Source organism: Populus euphratica, unplaced genomic scaffold (assembly GCF_000495115.2).
Source record: "Populus euphratica unplaced genomic scaffold, PopEup_1.0 scaffold140.1, whole genome shotgun sequence".
Lineage (NCBI taxonomy): Eukaryota > Viridiplantae > Streptophyta > Magnoliopsida > Malpighiales > Salicaceae > Populus > Populus euphratica.
In genome coordinates this window covers 119922-132942 of record NW_011500028.1, presented here as the reverse complement: position 1 = coordinate 132942, position 13021 = coordinate 119922, and the positions used below count along the sequence as shown (strand labels likewise).

General features: G+C 35.2%; 1 protein-coding gene and 1 pseudogene across 3 annotated transcripts in view; one reads left to right on the top strand and one right to left on the bottom strand.

Annotated features, from left to right (window-relative positions):
* Positions 1 to 2651: 2651 nt before the first annotated feature.
* Positions 2652 to 6386, bottom strand: LOC105142293 (probable receptor-like protein kinase At5g56460; annotated as a pseudogene).
* Positions 6387 to 11016: 4630 nt separating this feature from the next.
* The window catches only part of UNE17 (Subtilisin-like serine endopeptidase family protein), a 4632-nt gene continuing 2627 nt past the window's right edge, over positions 11017 to 13021 (top strand). The window contains exons 1-5 of one of the 3 annotated variants that reach the window (XM_011049858.1): positions 11017 to 11158; positions 11480 to 11571; positions 11652 to 11749; positions 11841 to 11996; positions 12277 to 12947. In XM_011049858.1, coding sequence (XP_011048160.1) covers positions 11674 to 11749; positions 11841 to 11996; positions 12277 to 12947 — 903 coding nt within the window. In that variant the 5' untranslated portion in view covers positions 11017 to 11158; positions 11480 to 11571; positions 11652 to 11673. Of the gene's footprint in view, positions 11159 to 11202; positions 11385 to 11479; positions 11572 to 11651; positions 11750 to 11840; positions 11997 to 12276; positions 12948 to 13021 lie in introns of those variants that run through there. The other 2 variants (XM_011049856.1, XM_011049857.1) reach the window with 2 other exon arrangements.

The window sequence follows — 13021 nt, the reverse complement described above, 5'->3', positions numbered from 1 at the left end:
AAACACATTAAATTTGTAATGAATATTTGAAAGAATATTATTTAACATTATTTTTATATTTTTTATGTTTAATACAATTTTATTTGTTTATTTTGGTTTTTTTTACTATTAATAAATAATGTTTTTCAAATATTTTAATTACATATCGACGGAACCAAACCTGTCGGTATTTTACCGAGAGTTATGAAAAATTTACCACTCATGCCACCATTACCAATGGATATATTCCATCAGTGTTTACCTTTAATATTACCAACAGAATATATCCGTCGATATTTGATAGAGAATTCTGAAATATTTACCATCGATGCCACAATCACCGATAAATAGTCCGTTGGTGATTACCGTTGACAATATAAACATAATTATTCCATCAGTAAAAATGTTTGGTTTTTTCAATTCCTAACAAAATTAGCGATGGAATGGGAAGTTAATGACGATTAATATTTTGATGGACGAATTTTTTTTACTAGGCCATCGGTAAAAATATTTTTGATGGTCTACGTGTAAGACACTGACAAAATTAATTCGTTAGTAAAAATGTTTAATGGTGTAGTGGTAGTTTTATATATAATTGTTACTTCATGATGGTCAGAGTCCAATGTTTTCGTGAAACTACGCCTTCCTTCTATCTTGTGTCTTGAAGCACCGAATTCAACTTTCTTGAGCAAGTCAAGATAGCATGCAATCAGTCTAGTCTCCTTTGATGTAACATCTTGTCGTTTCCCTGCAAACTTCTCTTGATTGAGAGACTTCCAGCAATTAAAAACAAAGGGTCACTTACTACTCAACTTCGTCTATTCCTTTCGCCTGTCCTCCTTATACGTGCTAATAACCTTTTTCTCTCTCTTTATTTTTTTTAAATGTAAGTGGTAGTTTACATGTATCTTGATTAATTTTATAAGTTTTAAAATTAATAATCATATAAATTTCTAGTAAATTTAAAAAAATTTAAAATCATAATTATTGGAAAACAAACTCAAAATCTAAGTAGTTGAGTTATTTCTCGAGTTGTGCTAAGAGCATTTTAATTAGCTTAATTACCTTCCAGTCTAGGGTTTTCTTTTTATTACTAGTAGTAGTGTATCTCTAGAAAGAGTAGTGGTTAAAACCATGGCTATAAAAAGACATACTCGGAGATTGACCTAGCCTAAAGCTCGAATAGCTTGTGTGATAGGTTGATATAGGCGAAACAATGTCTTTTAAGTTAAAAAAAGAAAAAAAGAAAAAGATTTAACTTTTTTTTATTATTCCATCTAGATAAACGAATCATTAAATTAAATTCATCCATAAGACTGGATATTATAACCATGACTAAATCTTAGCTAGGTCTTCTCACCAAACCATGGCTAAATCATAAAGTCAAGTACATATCGGTGTTGGAATTCACTTGTACACTAATCCAACTCTCCGTAACATCTATCACAATCATGTTTGCCCCTATGATTAAAAGAAAACAACAAATAGGAAGGTGTGAAGGCATAACTTTATTTTCTTTTAGTCAAGCACAAGAAAAGCTAGCTATCTTACGCAAGGAAAAAGAAAAAAGAAAAAAGAAAAAAGAAAAAAGAAAAAAAAAATCTCTTTTTAAACAGAAGAAAACTTGGGAAAATCAAAATACACGTTGGTGATTACCGTTGACAATATAAACAGAATTATTCCATCAGTAAAAATGTGATGGAATGGGAAGTTACTAATGATTAATATTTTGATGGATGAATTTTTTCTACTAGTCCATTGGTAAAAATATTTTTGATGGCCTGCGTGCCTTACACCGACAAAATTAATTCGTTAATAAAAATGTTTAATGGTGTAGTGGTAGTTTTATATATAATTGTTACTTCATGATGGTCAGAGTCCAATGTTTTCGTGAAACTACGCCTTCCTTCTATCTTGTGTCTTGAAGCACCGAATTCAACTTTCTTGAGCAAGTCAAGATAGCATGCAATCAGTCTAGTCTCCTTTGATGTAACATCTTGTCGTTTCCCTGCAAACTTCTCTTGATTGAGAGACTTCCAGCAATTAAAAACAAAGGGTCACTTACTACTCAACTTCGTCTATTCCTTTCGCCTGTCCTCCTTATACGTGCTAATAACCTTTTTCTCTCTCTTTATTTTTTTTTAAATGTAAGTGTTAGTTTATGTATATCTGGACTAATTTTATAGATTTTAAAGTTAATAATTATATAAATTTTTAGTGAATTTGAAAGAACTTAAAATTATAATTATTGAAAAACAAACTCAAAATCTAAGTAGTTGAGTTATTTCTCGAGTTGTGCTAAGAGCATTTTAATTAGCTTAATTACCTTCCAGTCTAGGGTTTTCTTTTTATTACTAGTAGTAGTGTATCTCTAGAAAGAGTAGTGGTTAAAACCATGGCTATAAAAAGACATACTCGGAGATTGACCTAGCCTAAAGCTCGAATAGCTTGTGTGATAGGTTGATATAGGCGAAACAATGTCTTTTAAGTTAAAAAAAGAAAAAAAGAAAAAGATTTAACTTTTTTTTATTATTCCATCTAGATAAACGAATCATTAAATTAAATTCATCCATAAGACTGGATATTATAACCATGACTAAATCTTAGCTAGGTCTTCTCACCAAACCATGGCTAAATCATAAAGTCAAGTACATATCGGTGTTGGAATTCACTTGTACACTAATCCAACTCTCCGTAACATCTATCACAATCATGTTTGCCCCTATGATTAAAAGAAAACAACAAATAGGAAGGTGTGAAGGCATAACTTTATTTTCTTTTAGTCAAGCACAAGAAAAGCTAGCTATCTTACGCAAGGAAAAAAAAAAAGAAAAAAGAAAAAAAAATCTCTTTTTAAACAGAAAAAACTTGGCAAAATCAAAATACGCAGGAATCATGTCAGTTACACTGAATCTTCTTTTCCTTTTAACTCGACATCCGCTACACCATTATTAATCACAGTGAACACAGTTGTTTTTGTTCGGAACATCTTCAGGTTCTTGCAAAGGCTCCAAGGAATCAACGATATCTCGCATCAGAGGTCTTGCTTTCGGATTTCGGTTCAAGCAATGATAAGCTAGCATTGCCGCCTTTTGAAATCCTTTAATAGGATAGTCTACTTCTAATCTTGGATCCGCAATGTTGAGCAATTTCCTTCTCTCTTTAAGCAAGGGAAGAGCCCAATCCGTTAGGTTCTGCTCGCGGCCTGGTCATGATTTGTCTAATGATTTTCTTCCTGTCAGAAGTTCAAGAAGAACAACACCGAAGCTGTATACATCACTTCTTGGAGTCAAATGGCCTGCATGAAAATTAGACAGGCAGTGTATAAGACCTAACTTGCTTGAGCATGTCGGAGACCGCCAGGAAATTGGTCCCTTTCATTCTGAATGCTGTGCATAACATTAGCAGAGTTGGGAAACTTGCCTGTCATTATATATTCAGGTGCTGCATACCCGTATGTCCCCATTATGCGAGTGGAAACATGGGTTTTGTCTCCCATAGGTCCATCTTTTGCAAGGCCAAAGTCAGAGAGCTTTGCGTTGTAGTCCTGCTCAGAAATATGCATGACAACAAACGATTCTGAGCTCAGGTTGGTGAAATTATAACAAGACTGGATCGAACATTCCTTCCAATAGCATCTACCAGGCCTTTCTACATTAACTCTTCCTTGCAATAGTTTCAACTCGGTTTGAAAAATACTTCAAAGGCTTTTTCCAGGCAACAGGTGCAGGGCTTTTAAGTTACGAACCTGGTCTAAGAGAATGTTAGATGTCTTAAAATCACGATAGATGACAGGTTTTTCAGCTCCATGAAGAAAAGCGAGTCCCTTTGCTGCACCAAAGGCAATCTTCATTCTAATAGACCATGGAAGAGGGAGCAACACTCCTGCAATAACAAAACACAAGCACGTATCAGACATCCAAAACAAAACGCCGAAAAATAAAGAACAACTCATGGCTTCCAACTTGACCAGAAAAGCCTGAATCATTTAGCTATACCAACTCTAGACATGCTAGTTATGCTGCCTAAAATTTCCACTTTCAGACGTCCTCTCCACATAATATAAAGAAAGTTGACAATCCCTCGAGCACCTTTCGGTAGCTTCAAATGTTCATTTTTTGCAGGGGGCGCTTCCTGCTCTAATTAGAACTACCTCTAGATCACATGTCATCTCATTTACATCATTCTGCTCCTTTGCCTTCACCATCCTAAAAATGACATCTGAAATAGGCCGCTGGAAGTTATTCTGGCAGCGTTTTATCATTGCTTATCTTTCAACTGCTTTCAGCACAATATAAGCCCTATCATATCTAATACCAATGTTCTTAGTTAGCGGTCAAATCCCCTACAATGTGATCACAGAATGGTTAATGATTATTCTAAAGCCAGGCCTTTTGGATAGGATCTTGCGAAAAAAGAAGACATGAAGGCCATCAAATCTAAAGGTAGGGAAAAAAAACAATAGGCGACTGTAACTCTTCTGAACAAGGACATTCTCTAGAATCACTATCGCAGCAAATAATTGCCTTGTTTGATTGAAATAAGTTAGATGAAGTACATACTTGAAAACAGATTGTTTTCCACACTTCCCCGAGCCATATACTCGTATATTAGCACCCGATGTTCGTCCTGACAGCAATATCCAATCAATTTCACCAGGTTTGTATGAGAAAGCTGCCCCAGGAATATGACTTCTGCCTAAAAATCCTCGAAACTGTTAATCAATCTTATGAAGAATATGAAGCTTTCCATGTAAATGAGGGGAAGGGAAATGCAGAAATGGTGTCTCGATGTTGATGACTCGATATTCCACAGGAATAAAAGTACTAAGAGCACAAAAGATTACCAGCCATTCTCTGTGGCCTTGGTAACTGTTATCACCATCATGAACCTTAACAGCAACTTGAAAGGGCTGAAGCTCCTCTCTAGAATCTTTAGCAATGATTCCCTTATAAACACTTCCAAATCCTCCTCCACCCAGCAAATGATCTTGCCTAAAATTTTCTGTGATTAATTTTAGTTCATCGAACTTAAATGCAATCAATGGATTTGCCGCTGAATCACGACGCAGGTCTTCTACTTCTTCAGGATTTGAAGGTAGCTTTCTATCATCCTGTATTGTTCTTCCCGATGGAATTTGGTCTTTCGGGGAGACTACCATGGAAATATGACAACAAAAGAACATGATCATCAAATGCTATAAAGAGAAAATACCATGTCAACTCCTTTCATGTTTAAACCGATGTCATAACAATCCAATTGTCTTATATTTTCTTCTCTTCAGCATAAGAGAGCATCAGAGAGGTCAACCAAAACCTTATGCTTTATAAAGATTCATCAGACAACAATTAAAGGAACCAAAAAGCTCACCTTAAATTGAATCAGACAAGTTCCCAAAGCAAGACAAGGAAAGGAGAACAGAAAATAGAAGAGTAAAAAAGGGCAAAGATGAAGGTAATATCAGATGTTTGAAGAAAAAGATTAATTTCGAAGCAATGTGTAGGGTTTTTTAGTTCATTACAGGTAATAGAAAAACACTTTCGAGATGAGCATCAAACCACTATAGTGAGTAGAGTAGGTTCCACTATCCACTAAAGAAAGAAAATAAAATAAAAAATTTCTTATTTCTTTTTGGTAAAAGGATGGAATATGTAGATGTAAGATCTTAATAAAATTAGCTATGAAGAGGGCGAATTATACTATGGTAGAACCTATTGAATAAAAGATACAAGGGTTTAAAGGAGAAACAAAAGAATATTCAATCTCATATATCTTTGACATCAAAACTCAATCATTTTAACATAAAATCCCTCAAGAGATCTTTACATAATAAAAAAGTGGGAACATATGGTTCATACAGGACATGCAAAAACAGGGGAAAAGGCAGAGGAAAACAGAGTATTACCATTCTGATCAAAGGATGATAGTGATGCCCACAAAATCACAATAAAGAAGGAAAGAAGATGAAGAAGTATACTTAGTTGCATGAATTATACAAAAAAAGAAGAAACGGAATTAGTAGTAACCAACCTGATTTTGCATTGTATACAGAAAGCTCCCATCTACAGCAACAATTTCCCATAATTACCAAAAACTAAAGAAACAACCCATAAACAGAGAAACCAGGCTTCTGAACCAATAATTAAATATAACTAATCAATCCATCATCCAAAACTCAATTTTTTTAATGCTTTTTGGGTATGAGACCAAACACCAAATGAACAATCAAGGAAAACCAGAGGAAACAATTCAAAAAACAACTTTATCTAGTGTGAAATGGAAAGAAGTTGGTTTGTGAGTAAATGCCAACGTTGATAAGAGGGAGAGAGTGGTTTATGGGCATGATGAGTTGAAATTGAATGTAAAGATGGGGACTAATTCTTTCTTGGCTATGGAGGAGATGGTCCCACCAAAGAGCATAATTACTTGTATTGTTCTATTTGCTTCTTTAGATATTCAAAGAAACCAAGCAAGTGTAGTTGCTTTCGTGAGCTTTCTTTCTAGTGCGCATTTCAATCTTCCCACACCACGCTGTACAGCACCAATTTTTTTTCCCCTTACATTCTGGTTTTGGTTAAGCTTCGCCTTTCATTTTTTTCTCGTTCCCACTTCTCTCCATTCTTTTCACTATTTTGTGCACACAAACACAGTTATACAAGAAACTTGCAACCACTTTACCTACCATTATTTCTTTGCTATTATTATTATCATTTTGATTTTAAAATAATCACTACTTTAGTGGGTTGAATAATGTCTCTTTTTTCTCTTTTTGAATGTATAAATTCAAATTTGAGGTAAGGTTATATTGAATCAATTGAAAATTGAAAAAATAAATGAATGAATTTGATACCACAAGCTATTGATATATTTTAGTCATAGAGGGAGAAAAGGCTGCTGATTTTGCTTAAGAAATAATGAAAAATGTTTGGATCAATTTATTCAGGTTTCTTGATTTATTTGTTCATCACATGCTGCGTACTTGTGATTTCCAAGATATGAGATCAACATCAAAGATGGTGTGGCCTGCAGACTATAATGGGCAAGAACATATCAACTTAGAACAGTGCTTAAATGTTGGTATGATGCAATGCTGTGAGTGAATACGATGATGATTTACTAATCCATGGTTTCATTTGATGACTAATGTTAAGTTCTTTCCTCATCTTAATTAAGAGCTGAATTTGAGGCCAGTGTTCCTTTTTCTGCTTACTTTTTAGGAGCTTCATTAGTTTTTACACAATGACAAGAAGGACGTAATTGAAAGTTCCTGTTCAACTATTAAGTAGGAGATTCAATAAAAGGCAAAATGGAAAGAACACACGTTCATTTACGCACATTTATCATAAATTTTTTGTTTTTAATTTTAATGCTAATATGTGAAGGAAGAAGTAGCGTCTTCTTGAATGCTGTTGGTTGATCATGGAAAGTTGAATAAAAGCATCAAATGCAGATTGCATATTTTGACCAGTATGAAAGAAATTATATCTGTTGACAGAAAAAAAGGAGTTCTTGCTAGGAACACAGATTATGCTTCCTGTGTGTCGTATATGGTGTCTCACTGTTACTATCTAAAGAGTAATGAGCGCAGGTTATGCTTTACCGTTAGTGGTGTCTATGGAAAGGAATGAAAGGGTTACAAAATAAGGCCCAGGAAGTCACTTTCAACTGGCCGTTAGCAAAACTTCTTGCTTTCCTGGCTTCCAGATTGTTCTTTGATTCAAGCATGCTTGGTTAAAGGATGGAATTGATACAGATGTCAGAAAGTAGGTCCAGGATATGCACGACAACAACAGCATTAGTGGACGGGTCTTTTTTCTATTATGGTTTATGGAAGAATAAACCTCTATTGTTAGCACCTATAAATCAAACTACCATGCTTTCGCTGATCATGGGTCGGGAGGTAATTGAATCCAATGGATGGCAACTAATAACACTACTTATGTTTACCAATGCTGCTATGATATTGAGGGGAATTTTAACTGTCTCCATCGCTTTTTCCTTTTCAAGTATGGCTAAAATGCTGATTCTTTTGAATACTGCAAGACACTTGGACTCGTAGTAGAAAGTGTATAGCGAGATGTCCTACGTCGTGACCGATATTGGTCTCCTCACTCCTTTGAAATATCAGACTCATGTAAGAAAAAAGAATGTTAGTGAATGGTGGGTCCAATTTCATGTATGGTCTCCGCTGATTTCTTTGTATCCGGACTTCAAAACCCTGGAGATAACCATATACTATGACATGGATGGATGGATCAAAATGAAAACAAGCTGACCACTATACTTGTTCTTTAGCATTTCTGTTTTCTAGTCGCATGCATACGCAAACACCCATGTGGATGCTCTAATGCAAAGGCAATATCTTAGAATTATATAATGCCTTACAACTAAAGACAATTTATGCAGATATAATGAGAAGTTGTGTAGATAATTGGAGATCGAGTAGTATACAAGTTTAATTAATCATAGTCATAATCATATTATGATGGTATACATAGACTTAACAAAGTGATGTTAAATCCTATCCTATCCTAATTAATCACCAAAATGGGAATCTGCTCATTGCATGCAGACATGTATAGAGGACAATAAGGCACTCAGCTAGTACAGCACATGCAAAGTCAGTATCCTCTGCTTATATCTAATAATGACTTTATTCATAATGAGAAATTATGCAGTGACTAGAAGGTAATGTAGAAGTACTGTCAAACACAATCATCGTGTAATGCTTGCAAAAAAATGATGCTGGATTTCTACTAGATGATCATCAACAGGGATGTAATTAGTGCATTCCGCATTGCCATAGAGTAGAATTTTAAAGCACACATTACAGATACCAGCAAAAGTAAAGTCCTCGATGCCTTCTACAGACAATAATGGCTGAAGTAATGCAGATACTAGGAGAGAATGTGGAAGTATTTGTTAATCATAAACGTAATCTAAACATCCGAAATGAAAGATAATCTTTGCCTAGATGATTATCAACTTTGGCATCAGTACATTACAGATTGGCATACAATTATAAAGCACTGTTTTTTTTACTAACACAGTGACTAAATGCAACTTTGGAAGTTTAGTTATTGTATGATGAACTTCATTACTTGCATCCAATATACTACCATTTCCTAATCTAACGCTTCCAAAATATATTAGAACTTGGGCCCACCTTTACTAAGAGGACAGCATACTATTTTGTGATTGATCATTGTCGAGCTGGAGCTGGGGCCAAAAGGTTATTTTTGATATCTGACTCGTCACTTTCTTGAGTTGTTGAATACCTAAACTCCATGCAACAAAGGGGAGTTTTCTTTTCCTGACACCAAAAATTACAAAGTATGAAACTTTTTAATAACTTCTATGTGCAGAATGCTGCAGACCTATCAGCATGCACATATGGTTTCCATTACTACCTATATTTGGGAGGTTATTCATCAGAACTCTCACTTAAGCATATGGCCATATGAAAGCATAAGGTATTGTTTGGTCAACCCTTATTCTAACAAGGGAAGTTTATCTTATGGATAAATATCCATATTGACACTTCTTCATGAGTTATCTGTGAGCAAGTTGCACAGTGAGCTGTAATATTCAAAATTTCCTGATCATAATGCAAGATGATTTTTTACCTTTCTTCATGAGTTGTCTCTGACCAAGTTTCATTTTGAGCTGTGATGTTCAAGATTTTCCGATCATAATACACGGTGATTTATTTGCCACTTCATAGGTGAAATCTTGACAAGAAGTTATTACAGTGGTGAGCAATTGCATACAGCATATTCAAGTCTGTTGAAAATCTTTTCATACATCAAAACAGCAGTAAAATATAACATGCCAGGTTCTCATAGCAATGAAATAACCCTTTATATTTTTCAATGCGAAATTGAGGTTTAGCATGCATATCTAACCTATGAACATGTCAGAAATGATTTGCTTAGTTGGGAGAGTTGGCATTTGTTGTCAAATGACATGATAAAGATCTAGAAGGTGGATTGGATTTAACCACATATCACTCATCTAACTATTATAATGCCCCTAGAAAGATAAATTATTTATGCTGCACTTAAATTTCCTGCTTAACAAAGCAAACTAGATGTTTACTTCAATCAAATTATGATGATTCATTAAGATTCAATTATGGAATTCTATGATAGAAATGTGGTGCCTATTGTCAAAGCAAGTTCTTAGGGTTCATGTTGAAGAAGTTTAATGATTTGAAGTTGATATATATTGGAAGGTGAACCTTTAATCGTAAGTTCCAAGGCCTTAGATTGTAAACTTGTGATTATGCAACAAGAATGGATTCATTTACACAACGTGTCAGCGAAAGTTTAGCTAAGCAATCAATTTTAAATCAGTATTTTTTTTCAGTAGACAGCAAAGCTTCTACAAGCAACTTACACAAGCTTTTTCTGATATTTAGATAGGATTATACCTTAATATGCAAGGTTAGTCATCTAGCATAGCTATATACCTTCGTAGGACAGGAAACAAGTTGAGATACTGAGGTTTAAAATATTAGAAAAGACTGAATTTGTAGTGACACCTGAATTTTCTACGCAAAGAGAAGCATTTGCAGCTCGGACATCAGTAGAATTTCAATGATTGCTAGATCTCTTTATGTGTTTTTAAAGTATAAATCCCTACTCCCACTGCCTATATCCAAAAAAATTTCTCATCTATAACTATTAGCTAACTTGATTACAGGGTTTCCAAAACTAGGGTGCCTTTTTATCAAACGAAAATAAATCTATCAGCAAAATCAACACCTCTGTATGCACCTTATTTGCCTATTTTCTGAGTTGCATTATTTTGCTTCTCAAAAAATCAATTTTCAAAACATTGAGTATTATATTTTAGAAGCTATCCAAAGCTAAGCAATCATCTTAGTCTACTAAAATTATTCTAAGAAAAAAGAATAACTGGAAAGATTTCATTCTATCAGGAATGATGAGGGTCACATGCATTTCTCTTTATGGTATATGATGAAGGTAGTCTTCAGCTGTAATTCTACCTCTATGCATAACTAGTCCACCTCACTAGTGATGAAAAAGAAAAGAGGAGGGGGTAGAGACAGAGAGAGACAAAGAAAGAGATAGGGAAGGTGTAGGGGTTGCTTATATTCATCGTGTTGGTACTATAGCTTTGAAGGGAGGGAAAATAACATCATAGACTCAAGAAGGTATGTCAGTACTATTTCAGCCTTAAAAGCCTTCAAATGCACGCACTATAACCAATGTTTCGATTCCCACCATCTTTGAAATGATATTTCAGCTCATGAAATGCTATTTAATCCCAAGCAGACATGTGATTTTTCCATGGGAGACATGGCAACTTATCTTCAATGTTTTTGGGGCCTGTTTCTCTCACTTTCTCTTTGTTTTATTCAATCAGAATCCACATCTCATGTAACTTTATAATCAAAAGTGCTTCAGCCTTTTTTTCTCCCCACTCCAATGATGATCCTGTCTCTTGTTAACTTTGATCTTCTTGTTTTTTGTAGGTTTATGTTGTCTATTTAGGACGAAGCCAATTTCACGATCCTTTGGTCACTTCAAAGTCTCACATCCAACTCCTTTCTAATGTGCTTTCCAGGTACTTTTTGAATAATCAAGTCTTGACCCCCTCTCTAATAATGCTAGAACTCAATCCCTTTATATCATTTCCTTCTGCAGTGAAGAAGAAGCTAAGCAATCCATGCTCTATAGCTACAAGCATGGTTTCTCTGGTTTTTCGGCAAAGCTCAACTCAACCCAAGCAACTACCTTAGCCAGTAACGAATTAATCTTTCCTCATTGTTTCAACAAATTATGATAATAACATGGACACATATGGTCGAGAAACTAAATATTACGTGCATCCAGATACGAAAGGAGTGATATCAGTTTTTAGAAGCAAGGTACTAAAGTTGCACACAACAAGAAGCTGGGACTTCTTAGGCCTTACCTTGTATAGCGGTGAAGTAACTCCGTTGCAATTGACCTACGGTGATGATGTAGTAGTTGGGGTCTTTGATACAGGTTTTGTGCTCATTCTTCCTTCTTGTGAAAGCAATCCATTCCTTTATTTTTTTTCTGGAATAAAAGCAAATTACCATTTTTCTTGGAAAAAATTGAAAAAAGGCAAATAAAGTATACACTGAGAGTTTACAGGGTGTCATCATGTAATATTTGAGTGCATAGCATGGATGACAGTAATATTTTAATCTGCCTTGGTACAGTGTCTCATCATGTAACCTATAAGCACATGGTATCACAAAGTTTAGTATTTATCTATATCAATTTGTTGCTGATACTTAAGGTATATGGCCTGAGTCTGAGAGTTTCAAGGAAGAGCCAGGCCTAGGGCCAATTCCATCTTCTTGGAAGGGAAAATGTGTTAAAGGGGAAGATTTTGAACCACAAATGGACTGCAACCGGAAGTTAATTGGTGCACGTTACTACCTCCAAGGCTTCGAACAAGAATTTGGGTCATTAAATACAAGTGGCAACCCAGAATATCGATCAGCTCGAGACTTTCTTGGTCATGGGACACACACAGCTTCAACAGCAGTAGGATCCATGGTGAAGAATGCAAGCTTCCTTGATTTTGCACTGGGAACTGCTAGGGGTGGAGCTCCAAGGGCTAGGTTAGCAGTGTACAAGGTATGTTGGGGCAAAAATCTTGATGGGAATTGTGCAGAAGCTGACATTCTTGCTGCTTTTGATGACGCTTTACATGATGGGGTTAATATAATCTCGGCCTCGTTTGGTTCCGACCCTCCATTGACTCCATTCTTTTCATCAAGTGCTGATATTGGTTCATTTCATGCAATGCAACTGGGTGTAAGTTCAGTATTCTCAGCTGGAAATGCTGGCCCTGATCCATCTCTGGTGGGAAATGTCGCACCATGGACAATATCTGTTGCTGCTTCCTCTATTGATCGCGTATTTCCAACTGAGATAGTTATTGACAGTAACTTCTCTGTCATGGTGATTATTTCTAACCAGTTTTTTTTTTTTTTTTTTTTTGCATTACGGGCCGGGGGCAAAAAAAAAAATTTTGC